General features: G+C 44.6%; 1 protein-coding gene and 1 long non-coding RNA gene across 2 annotated transcripts; one reads left to right on the top strand and one right to left on the bottom strand.

The window, feature by feature from the left end:
* Positions 1–497: 497 nt before the first annotated feature.
* On the bottom strand, positions 498–1,530 carry LOC117805107. The gene is made up of 3 exons (XR_004629348.1): positions 1,398–1,530; positions 1,156–1,315; positions 498–801 (listed from the first exon to the last, which is right to left on the bottom strand). It is a non-coding gene; the product is annotated as an uncharacterized LOC117805107 (long non-coding RNA).
* Positions 1,531–2,978: 1,448 nt separating this feature from the next.
* dbt (dihydrolipoamide branched chain transacylase E2) lies at positions 2,979–12,266 on the top strand. The gene is made up of 11 exons (XM_034673689.1): positions 2,979–3,244; positions 5,037–5,169; positions 5,549–5,624; positions 5,787–5,968; positions 6,048–6,175; positions 7,139–7,394; positions 7,553–7,719; positions 7,800–7,877; positions 8,394–8,585; positions 8,695–8,766; positions 9,248–12,266. Exons 1-11 carry the CDS (start codon positions 3,200–3,202, stop codon positions 9,413–9,415), a joined length of 1,497 nt encoding a protein of 498 aa, XP_034529580.1. The 5' UTR covers positions 2,979–3,199; the 3' UTR covers positions 9,416–12,266.
* The last annotated feature ends 12 nt before the right edge of the window (positions 12,267–12,278 follow it).

The following is a 12,278-nucleotide window of genomic DNA, read 5'->3' as shown; positions in this document are numbered from 1 at the left end:
GACTGTTTCTTTTTTAACATAATTTGTAACACGTTACAATGACACAGTGACAGGGGTGTTCATTAACCACAAGAACAAACGGAGGGAATGGTTTCTCCTTCTATTTTGAGACATTAGATGGGCGTAAACACTCTGAGCTTGTCAAACAGTTTTATTCAGATTGAATGCTTGATGCATGTACACCAATGTCTTAACAAGATCACTTTATTTGGCGTCCATGAAAACATTGAAGTTGGAACCTTCAATTAGAATGACTAGAAAAACTGCAAATGTATACATAGCTACTGTTTCTTTCCATCCAACCCCTACTTGAAATGTAGAATTATACTTTATTTTATGTTCTTTTAATGTTATATGTATGATGTCTTAACCCTTTTGTATTGATAATGTTGTACTTGAAAAAGAACAATGCACTTTTGCTATTACAAACTCCAAATCAACATAAAATATTAGGACTAAAATATTTCAACTTGAGGCACCACTGTCAGCCACTGATGATAGATGTACAGTACACATTTCTGGGGAGCCTCTGTTGTTTTTGTGGTGAATATAGATCTCTGTGTACAGCTTGAGTTCCGTGATGTCTTTTTCTTTATCATGTTTTCGTTGAACATGTATAACCAAATTCCTCTTAAAGAGGACAACTGGGCAGTACGGGCACTTAATGTGGGTTGGGGCAATGGGCTCCTCTGAAGCAATGGGCTCTGAAGCAATGGGCTCCTCTGAAGCAGTAGCCGGCGCTGACTGACCCACATCTGGCTCATCTGGAGCAGTGGAGATTGCATCTGCAGATCATCATTTCTAAAAAAAGGGCAAGAGTAATTGTTTTTAAAAATCATCCAGTATCTGAGAGAAACATTTTCATTTAACATCATATATTTAAATATAAAAATAAATAAAGTATATACAGATGTATCTTTCCTTACTATAAACAGTTACGTCTATTTCAAAAAGTGAAACAATTCCCCTGAGTGCTGCGAGGGATCACTTGAAAGAAACTTGCTTTATGTGATAAGCTTATAAACAGTTGCAAAGGAGTGCAACTACAATATAACACTGGTTAAAGTATGACCTTAGACATGCAGAAACCAAGGTATCGTTAAAAATGACATGTGAAGGTATATGATCTCAAAAAGATAATTTTTAAGGCCATACCCATGAAATGCACTGCATTTGTCACATGAGCTTCCAGGTGCCTCTTGATGACTCCTGCACTCCGTGTGGTGAAGCTGGGGCAGAGGGGACAGCCAAAGTGGGATGGTGACACACTTGTGTACTCCAACCCCTGGTCTCCTTCAATAATCGACGGATGCATCTGGAAGAAAGGAATAAATATACATTTCAATACGCAAGCACACGTACACACAATGGAAGGAGCAGTGTGCATGTGTGTTCACTTTAATTATTGGAGTGTCGTGTCTCGAGAAGGCTGTTTTATCGCTAGCTTTCTGCTAATTGATTTAGCAGCGACAGACTAATGCAATCAATACGCTACACGAAGAAGAAACTTCCAGTTTGAAGCATCCGGCATTGGGTAGAGAGGGGGTTAAAGAATCACTTCCGGTATGGACATCCGGTATGGACTTCCGGTGTGGATGTTGTGGCGGCGCCATCTTGCCTGCAGTAGGGTGCCTCTCGCAGCAGGTGGAGTCCGGTCTGATAAATCACTGCAAACTGTTTAAATATAAGTAAACTCTACTGATGTTCAATCATCTGTATTATTGATTATTTGTACATTGAGTGTTTTATGTGCAAATATAAAATAAAAAGTTTACATTGTTTGGTCCTCACAGAGTTTCATTCTACTAGCGGATTGAACTCATGAGAGGAAGAGGGTGAGATGAAGATATTCTATCACTGATAAAAGATTAAAAACCTATAATACAATCACTCAACAGATAATCTGAGATATCCTGAGACATAGAGCATTACTGAGAATAAAAAAAAAAAAGACTCAGTAACTGGAGGAATAATAATACAATAAATAAAATTTCATGATTGTTTTCAGTGATTAAAAAGAAAGTGTGAAACAATGAAGGAACTTTTGATGAAGAGAGTGAGCTCCTTAGAGTGGAGCTGCTGCAACTAAGTATAACTAACTTAAATATCTTTGCTAAAATAAAGACCCCGAAGGTCAACAACGAATCACTAATACTCATAACTCTTAACTTTAATTATAACTCATAACCTAATAACTCATAACTAATCATCAGGGGCGGTTAATACTGGTTATGCATTAAACAAAAATATATGCTTAAAACTGTCCTGGTTAACTGACCCAAAACTAGCTACATATCAATACATTTTTTTTTTAATTCTCTAAATGTACCTGCACAATATTGACCTTCAGACTGTCCACCTCTTTACACAAGATTATTTGAAGCCAAGTGACTTGTTGAACAACAAAAAGGGGGCATTATTTGGTATAATCTAATCTCATTAAGTTAAATAGCTCTAAAAACCTACAGTTTACTTTCAATCAGATTCAGCCACACTTGATGTTGTGAAAATATGATAATTCCCCACTTTAGGCATGAGACGCGCATCTCAGGGAGACGATTCTAAAACTGTGTAGTTGTGCCCACCTTTCTTTTGAAAGAAAGCTGTTAAAAGCCGTTTCCCTTCAGCTTGCTTCTTTACTTTCACTTTTTTCTCTTTCTTTCTTGGAACCCCGACCCTGGCTTGGGGAACATGGTGCTGCAGCATCACTCTTAAGTAGACTTACTGCTGACAGATCAATCTAGTCGAGAGGAACGGGACGGACTAAACCATTCTGTGCAATCGGAAGGGGGAAGAGAGGGCTTTGAGAGAGACTCCCCTTCTTTACAGAAAGGAATTCTGAATGTTTGTTTATTTATTCAGAAAATATTAGTTAGCCTGTTGCAGTTATAAAAAAATAAAATAAAAGCGTAGAAACATTTTATTTCTGGCCCATTAGGGAGCCCCCTCCCCACTTGGGCCCTAGGTAGTCAGTCCCACTTTTCCCATCGTGAGTCCAGTCTATGGTCCAAAGTGACCTCTCGTTATTTAAAGTGAACACACTCCACTAAACTTCGTCTAGTCCCCGCTGGGCGGCAGCCTTTAGTGGTCCTTGTTTCCAGAGTTCTGTGGATCCGGATCAAGACGCTGAGCTGTGATTGGCTCCTGAGAGGGGCGTGCGGCTGTGACGTCAGAGCGGCAGCGGCAGCAGACAGGAAAGATGGCGGCGGTGACCAGAGGCTCCTTCAGTGTGTTCAGACGGCTGGTGAGAAACATGAAGTTTAACCTGCTCCTCTTTACCTGTTCGCGCGCTCTGACGCTGTTTGTTTGTTTGTTATCCTAATGAAGAAGTACCTGAGTGACGTCACCGCGTTAGTGTGGCCTGTTAGCTGCTGTAACCTGTACTGACATGTCCATTCTGCTGCTAATGCTAACAGAGCATCCTTCTGACTGACAGGGTTACCTTTCCGCATGCAAACCGGACACTACATGTGTGCTAGCATGCAGCTGCAGTTAGCTTCAGGTAGGAGAGAGACCAACACCTGAGTTAGTCTGCTCTCCATCATCACCGAACTCACCTGAACAGGTACACAGGGTCAGCTTCAGAACTCAGTCTGCAGCCTAAGAGCTGAGTTCAGCACAGAGGACAGACGCTGTCCAGGTAGGCTCCTCTCACAGGGACACAAGTCCTCTGCAGTGAGGATCCGGGTCTGTTAGAAATAACAATCAGGACACTTCAGGATCACTACACATCTGAGGATTATTAACACCTGTATCAGTGGTCAAAGTCAGTACAGGTGCAGCTCTTTAGTGTGACCTGTAGGGTCATGAAAATTTTGTTTGTGACCAAACTGAACACTTTCACTGATGAAACTGAGAGTATAACAGGACTGGCATTAGCACCGTGGATGCTGACCAAAACAGGCATTAAACCCGCAGATAAGTCGTAGTCGCTCCCTCAGGTGTGTTCAGTCCTCAGGTGTGTCCAGTCCACAGCAGAACAGATTATTGTGTTTGATTGTGTTTGAAGCAGACACGCATGGTTCTTGAAAGTTCAATAACTCTTGAGTTATTCTCTTGCCGTTCCTTCTCTACTCTGATAACCCGGTGCTCACAGCGCTGCAGCCTCATTGGTCAACAATGGTGTCACTCCCTCTCTTATTATATCATCAAATAACTCATTCAAACTAAACTAGTCAGTTAAATGAACACTGTGGCATAAATTAGAATTATAAGAATTAACTATAATTAATTAATTTGACTTGTGTTTAGATTTTACAGTTTCACCCATGTTCAATCTGTTAACATGTAGAGTGGAGGGCTTTTGACTTATACTGCAGACAGTGAGCCGGCGGAGCTCTGAACGAATTGCCTCACAGTCAGAGATTAACACCCAATCCCAGTGTGACTCATGATAGAAACCTGTACTGACATGGTGACACAGCGATCCTGTGGTGCACTGTGAAATATTCAGAGTATAATGTATCACTATATCTGGTTAACTGAAAATAAGAACACCTGCCCCTAAACGGGAAAGTACAGAGTAATGTGATAGCCGTCTTAGTTAACATATTAAATATGTTTGGTCAGGACGCTGTCACTGAGGATGTTTAATCTGTGTCCAAGTGTACTCTCGCCATGGACCTACAGTGTCACCTTTCACATCCAGGCCGTTTGTTCTGTGAGACTCATCAACTGTGCGCCGCAATGTCTAATCACGCACACACTCAGTCATATGAGCAGAGCTTTGATCAGTCACATTATTTCATGGTCACAGCAGACTTGCATCATTCTCCATCCTTTCATCACATCATGCTTTGTTTTCTGCATTTTGACCCCAGCAGACCTCTGTAGACTTAGGTACACAAATCATTAGTTTCACATCATGGGGCAAGCTGTGGCTCAGGGGCAAAGTAGGTGTTTGATCCCAGCTCCCACGGTCCACATGCCTAAGTGTGCAGACAGAAAACACAGTCAGGGCTGATGGTCCGGTATCGTCTGTGTTAGCAAGTCAATGACGTTTTAATACAGTGATGTATTCTGTGTCTACCCATCAGCTCAGTCAGCAGTACCGCCGCAGGTGTTTCCGCCTGCAGGCTGTCAGATGTGAAAGAACTCTGCAGCCGCTCGCCTTCAGATGCGACAGAAACTTCTTGGTGTTCAGCAGTAGGATGCTGCACACTGCCACAGGTAAGTCCTGGAGCATAATCCTCTCAGGTCTAGGGGCTAGAATCATCTGGGGGATTGTTCTTGCAGGTTATAGATCAGAGGTTGGTCAGTCTCAGGTGATCTTATATCTGATAGGTGTCCATCCCTTCTTTAAAACACGTTAAGCACTGTCCCTTTTTCCTGTTTTGTTGTCTGTCCTCCACCCTGACCGGTGAGGTCACAGGGAGCTGCTGAATCTTGGCGTCATTCTGGCATGAGAGGTTCAGATAAACAGAAAATCCGATGTAAAAGAGGTTTCAGAATCAGGTCTCAGATCAGTGAAATCTCTCAGTCCCTCTCTAACCATGCAGGTGCTGTGATGATGTTATAGATGATGTCATCAATGTGTTTTCTCTCACAGTGAGTCGAGGACCGATCGTCCAATTCAAACTGTCGGACATCGGAGAGGGCATCATGGAGGTGACGGTGAAGGAGTGGTACGTCCAGCCAATCATACAACAGCTAGATACCTGTTATTTATTTATGTTTATGTAACCAGGAAACAACTCATTCAGATTAACACAGTCAGTAAAAAATGAGATGTTAGATTTTTAATGAACATCTATATTTTGGTAAAGGTGATGTTATTATGTTGTCAGGTACGTGAAGGAGGGAGACAAGGTTTCTCAGTTTGACAGCATCTGTGAGGTTCAGAGTGACAAAGCCTCCGTCACCATCACCAGCCGCTATGACGGAGTCATCACCAAACTCTACTACGATGTGGACGCCACAGCACTCGTGGGCAAACCACTGGTTGACATCGAGACAGAGTCCGGCTCAGGTAAGACACCAACACCAGATCTTAATCCTGAACCTGTTGTGCTGGTTTGATCCAGACTGAAACTTGAACTGTTGTCCAGAGGTGATCCAGGAGGAGGACGTTGTAGAAACACCCGCCATGGCCCGAGAGGAACACACCCACCAAGAGATCAAAGGTCACAAGACACAGGCCACGCCCGCCGTCAGACGCCTCGCCATTGAGAACAATGTGAGACTGTCCTCATTGTGACCTCACTCCAATCTCCCTCTGACCTCACTCTGTCCTCATTCTGATCTCAGTCTTTCCTCACTCTGACCTCACACTGTCCTCATTCTGTCCTCACTCTGCCCTCACTCTGTCCTCATTCTGTCCTCACTCTGATCTCAGTCTTTCCTCACTCTAACCTCACTCTAACCTCACACTGTCCTCACACTGTCCTCACACTGTCCTCACACTGTCCTCACACTGTCCTCACACTGTCCTCAGTCTTTCCTCACTCTGACCTCACTCTGACCTCACTCTATCCTCACTCTGCCTTAACTCTGTCCTCAGTCTGTCCTCAGTTTGACCTCAGTCTGTCCTCATTCTGTCCTCAATACGTCATCACTCTGTCATCACTATCTCCTCAGTCTGTCCTCACTCTATCCTTACTCTGAGATCAGTCTGTTCTCACTCAATCCTTACTATGACCTCAGTCTGTCCTCACTTTGACCTTACTCTGTCCTCACTCTGACCTCACGCTGTCCTCACTCTGTCCTCACTCTGACCTCACTCTGTCCTCACTCTGAACTCAGTCTAACATCAGTCTGTCCTCACTCTATCCTTACTCTGACCTCAGTCTGTCCTCACTGACCTCACTGTGACCTCACTCTGACCTCACTGTGACCTCACTCTGACCTCACTCTGACCTCACGCTGTCCTCACTCTGTCCTCACTTTGACCTCAGTTTACCCTACAATGTCCTCAGTCTATCCTCACTCTGATCTAAGTCTGTCCTTACTGTCTTCTATCTGCACTCAGACAATCCTCAGTCTGACCTTAGTCTGTCCTCAGTCTGTCTTAACTCTATCATAACTCTGTCCTCACTCCGTCCTCAGTCCTTCCCCGTTGGTTTCCTGTCTTACCCGTCCTCGACATTGTGAGTCAGAAATTATTAAAGATGTCTTCATTGTGTTGTGTTTGTCCCTTCAGATTAAGCTCAGTGAGGTGGTTGGGACAGGGAAAGACGGTCGGATCCTGAAGGAGGACATCCTGAACTTCTTGGCGAAGCAAACTGGAGCCATTATAACTCCGACGCTGTTTCAGGAGATCCAGACTCCGCCCCCAACTCCTACCCCAGTGGCTGCTGTGGCTGCCAGCCCCGTGAGCACTCCTGCAGCCATCAAACCTCCACCCACCACACCCAAACCTGTCTTCACCGGTAAAGACGTCACCGAGCCGCTCAAAGGTGTGTTTCCCTATCAGCAGCTCTAAACCGGAGATGGACGTGAAGGAAGTTGAACCTGTTCCCTCTCTGTGAAGACAGGAAGTGGCTTTAGACGCAGATCACAAGTCATTTTCAGGGGCATGTTGAGCAGGTCATGATACGGTTTTTGTCTCCTCCAGGCTTTCATAAAGCAATGGTGAGGACAATGACGGCCGCGCTGAAGATCCCTCACTTCGGATACTGTGACGAGGTGGACCTGAGCCGCCTGGTGGCTCTGAGGGCGGAGCTTAAGTCCACTGCGGACGCTCGAGGGGTCAAACTAAGCTACATGCCATTCTTCATCAAGGTGTGACTCAAACAGGCAGAGACGTTAATGTTGATGCTGATTGGTCACCTGGCGTTAACTCTGTGCTTTCATTGGTCCAGGCCGCATCCCTCGGCTTGCTGCACTTTCCCATCCTGAATGCCTCGTTGGACGAAGGGTGCCAAAACATCACCTACAAGGTGAGCTGGACAAGTCACACCAGTCAGTGTGTTTTATGTGGTCTCCTCATCAATCAATCAATCAATCAATCAATCAATCAATCAATCAATCAATCAATCAATCAATCAATTAATCAATCAATTAATCAATCTTTATTTATATAGCACCAAATCACAACAAATGTTCTTTGAAGACGCTTTACAAATATAGCAGGTCTAGACTGTACTCGGTTATATTATCAACAAAGACCCAACATCAAGACAGGATAAGAACTGGTCCCATCTTACAGACAGGACTCTGGTCTGATCTTAATCCCCCATGAGAGGAATACTTTGTAGCATGTGCCAGGTTACAGTTGCAAGTACAAACTTCCTATTAACAGGCAGAAACCTCAAGCAGGACCAGACTTATGTTAGACAGACATCTGCTGAGATCCAGAGGAACCTACGAGATGAGGGAGCTCAGGCACTCCCAGAAAGGTCTAAGGGGTTGCTGCAGACCTGATATTGTTGTTATCACTTTTTTCTATGTTTCAGGCGTCTCATAACATTGGCCTGGCGATGGACACGAGTCAGGGTCTGCTGGTTCCAAACGTGAAGAATGTTCAGCTGCTCAGCGTGTTTGAGATCGCTCAGGAGTTAAACCGTCTGCAGGTGCTCGGAACTGCAGGTCAGCTGGGAACCAATGAGCTGACAGGGGGAACCTTTACCCTGTCCAACATCGGATCAGTGAGTACATCAGCAACAACATCCACAACAGCTGAATCAAGAGGACACAGCAACACAACCAAACAGTCGGAAGTCTGCAGATCTGACGTCAGCTTTTGTTTTTATTCAGATCGGAGGGACGTACGCTAAACCCGTCATTCTTCCTCCAGAAGTCGCAATTGGAGCTCTTGGAAAAATCCAGGTGAGTTCCAAACTTTATCCAGGTTCTTAAAATTGTGGCAGACATTAGACAACAGACCTGACAAACAAAGACAGAAGGGATCAAAGTCCTCCTGTGTCATCTGTTCAGGTCAAAGACAGAGGTTTTGGATTTCAGGTTCATGATCTCTGATTCTGCTATCTTCACGTCAAGTTAAACTCATTGTCCGTGTGTTTGTTTGATCTGGATTATTTACATATGATCATAGAAATGATGCAGTTGCAGCTTTTCTCCAGGTCAATAGGGCTGATAGTAAGGGGCTACTTTAAGGAAAGGAGTGTGAAGCGGAGCGTCATCTGCGTATAAACACATGAACCTGATCTTGAGGGGAGAAGAAGCGGACCAAGCACAGAGCCATGTGGTGCACCGCAGTCTGATCATCTGTGACAGACACCCAATAATATAATGAAGAGAGATTAGACTCCCTTCAGAGATCAGACCCTAAAACAGTTTCTGTCTTCAGGTTCTTCCTCGGTTCGACGCCGGCGGTCAGGTGGTCCGTGCACACATAATGAACGTCAGCTGGTCAGCCGACCATCGGATCATAGACGGAGCCACCATGTGCCGCTTCTCCAACCTGTGGAGGGAGTACCTGGAGAACCCAGCCACGATGGTGCTGGATCTCAAATAGACTGGGGAATGTTACCCATAAGCCCCGGTGGGGGACGGGGCCACCACACTAACAGACCTTCACTCCTCCCCCTGACGCCTTCGCTCCCTCTTTCTGTTCGGGGCCTTTATTCATTAACTCTTTCACTTCCTGTTGCCTTTGAGCAAGGCGCCGGGAGGGGGAGGGGTCAGCCTGTCAATCATGTTGTTTCCATGACCACTAACACACACAGACACACACACATACAAGAGCACAGTGGAGGCTAGAGGTAGGTAGTTACCCAGAGCCAGGTGAGAGCTCAGCTGATCTCTTTATCATCTTAAACATCTTCATCCCTACAGTTAATAAAGAAGACTGCTCTCGCTGATCTCAGATTCTCCCTCTGAGCTAAAACACACCTCGGCATTAGAACGGGAACACCCGAGAAAGAGACTGAAACCAGCTGAGCGTCCACATGACGATCAGTGAGATGACAAATTAATATTGATACCCTGTTTAACCAGCAGAGGGCACTATCTGTCTGTGACTTCTCTTGTTGGATGTCATCATCTCTTCTGCAGCTGAACAGAGGTGTACAGACATGGAGGCAGCAGGTGAAGATTTTGAGGACCACTAGAGTTTCCCTGACGATACCTGGAAGACCTGACAAAGCAGATCAGACCAACATTTAACATTATTATATTTAATCTGTATAAGATTGACATCTATCACTTAATAAGAGGACGATCTCTCCATTCCGAGAAGTGTCTCCACACCTGCTCTGCACGTAACACGGAGAGAGAGAGAGAGAGGTAACAGACAGCACTACCACAGCATTCAAGCTTATGTCTCTACAGTGTACAGGGGGCACTAACACAGCCAACATTTTTACTGTTGATCCTCCTTTTAGCTGTTCTCTTTTACTCCTCTAGCTTTACCCTCTACAGGAAATTCCATAGGGTCCTTCAAAGTAAAAGCACATTTGTTTTCAAAACAGAAAATTAAGTAAGCCAGGTACAATGCAGTCAAAATAAAAGTGTCACAGATTTACAAGAAAGTCTGGAACCTTTCATGTTGAGTCTGTGAACCTACCTCAGACAGGTTAACAATGAGTCATGGAGTGACTGCTGATTGGATGAGCCAGTTAAAACAGTTGTGACTGAATATTAATCTATGTGCAGGTCAAAAGTAACCTGTCTCAGTCACATTTCTCAGCCTTCAGCTGCTGTCTCTCTCATCACTTTCCATGGTGTTTATGTAGCTCTCGTTGAGGGTTAGGGGGTGGAGACTGGGGTCACATGGCCAGCAGTTATTAAGAAAAAGTAAACTTTTCATTTGTCATTCTGATAGAGGGCCAAAACAGGCTCTGAGGTGTCTGTTCATGTGACTCCAAACAGCTGTGGAGGAGACCTGGGCCTTGATCTGGACCTGTTCTGGGCCACACTGTTAGAGTTTCATGGCACTGTAGGGTCTGAGTTAGCCCTGGTCTGTTTGGAGGGGAAGAGAACTGCAGTCTGACGACAGTTTGGCATCTTGCTGTCTGTGGTGACATCTGTAGGGCAGTGTGGCTGACAGGCTGGCTGTATAAGTCACTACACGGCACCACTGTATTGTGGCCTTATAGCTCTGTCTGATGTCAGACACTAAACTGTGACCACTCACATGCTGTAGAGCTGTCAGTATATACCTGTCTGTAGTCTCACTTGTTGGTCTTTGAAGAGTTGTTATGAAGCCCAAAGATGGAGGTCACCATGTTGGAAATACAGACTCCAGCAAACTTCCTGCTAATCTAGAAATGGAGAAAGACGTGTGGCTGAGTCCAAAGCCTAGCCACTTGGCTAACAGCTACATCACACCCACCTGTCAATCAAAGAAGCCACGCCCCTAACTCTACCTCCCATTAAATGTTAATCTGATGTAAACAGTTGAGTTGTATATTAATTCAGCCCGTATAGTTGTCGTGATTACATAAATGAGCTATAGAGACCCTTTTGTACCAAGCTGTAAACATGTCTATTTCTGCTGTGCTGTTGGACATTTTAACTCGAGGCTCTACGGGGACTGACTCACTGCAGGAGACACGCTCTAGTGGACACTCAGGGAACTGCAGCATTTCTTCATGCTGGTCACAGAGGGATCCCTGAGGAGGTGTGTGTTGCTCCTGGAGGATGTGTTGTCAGACTGAAAATGATTGGTTCAGAGATATAACAAGGAGAGTCTAGTTACAAGGATCAGACAACTCTCACTGTGACCATGCTCTACCTGCAACTCCTCTCCCAGCACAGACAGGTACGCACAAACAAAATATATTTGTAGCTGGTTGTTACATTTTTAATGGGTCAAAATGCAGTTTTCAGAAATTCCCTGGTCCTCGTTCTGGTCTGTCCTCTCTCCTGAGCCTTCAGTCTGTCAGAAACCCTAACTCTTGAAAGGTAACAGACTAAAGATTTTGAACGGAAGTGGTTCTCATTGAGGTCTGGTTCCTACTGGTGTGAAAGGGTCAGACCCAAGACCTGATCGTGGATGATTTTGATCTGTCTGTTGTGTTTTGCTCTGCAGACTCTCTAACCTTTAATCTGATATCTGACCTGGGATCAGCTCTCTATTGACATGATAATTATGTAAAGTTCAGTTTGGTGTTTCAGCTCTTGGTCCTGGACTTCCTGGTCCAGGTGGCTGCTGGGTAACACCCACATGTCAGCTGGATATTACACGTCTGTTTGTCTCCTCTGTGTTTTTGTTTTTAGTGACAGATTATATGTAACTGTTAACCAGAGTGGTTGGGTTTTGTATTTTTGGGAATGTGTAGCTAAGTATTTTTTTTTTTTGGGAAAAGATGAAATAAAATAAACTGTTTGATCAAAACTTTAAATAAAGTTGGAGTGCACAAACATTGAAGTCTTTT

Source organism: Notolabrus celidotus, chromosome 2 (assembly GCF_009762535.1).
Source record: "Notolabrus celidotus isolate fNotCel1 chromosome 2, fNotCel1.pri, whole genome shotgun sequence".
NCBI lineage: Eukaryota > Metazoa > Chordata > Actinopteri > Labriformes > Labridae > Notolabrus > Notolabrus celidotus.
Note: the sequence above shows the minus strand (reverse complement) of the source record. Positions and strands in the feature narration are given on the sequence as shown.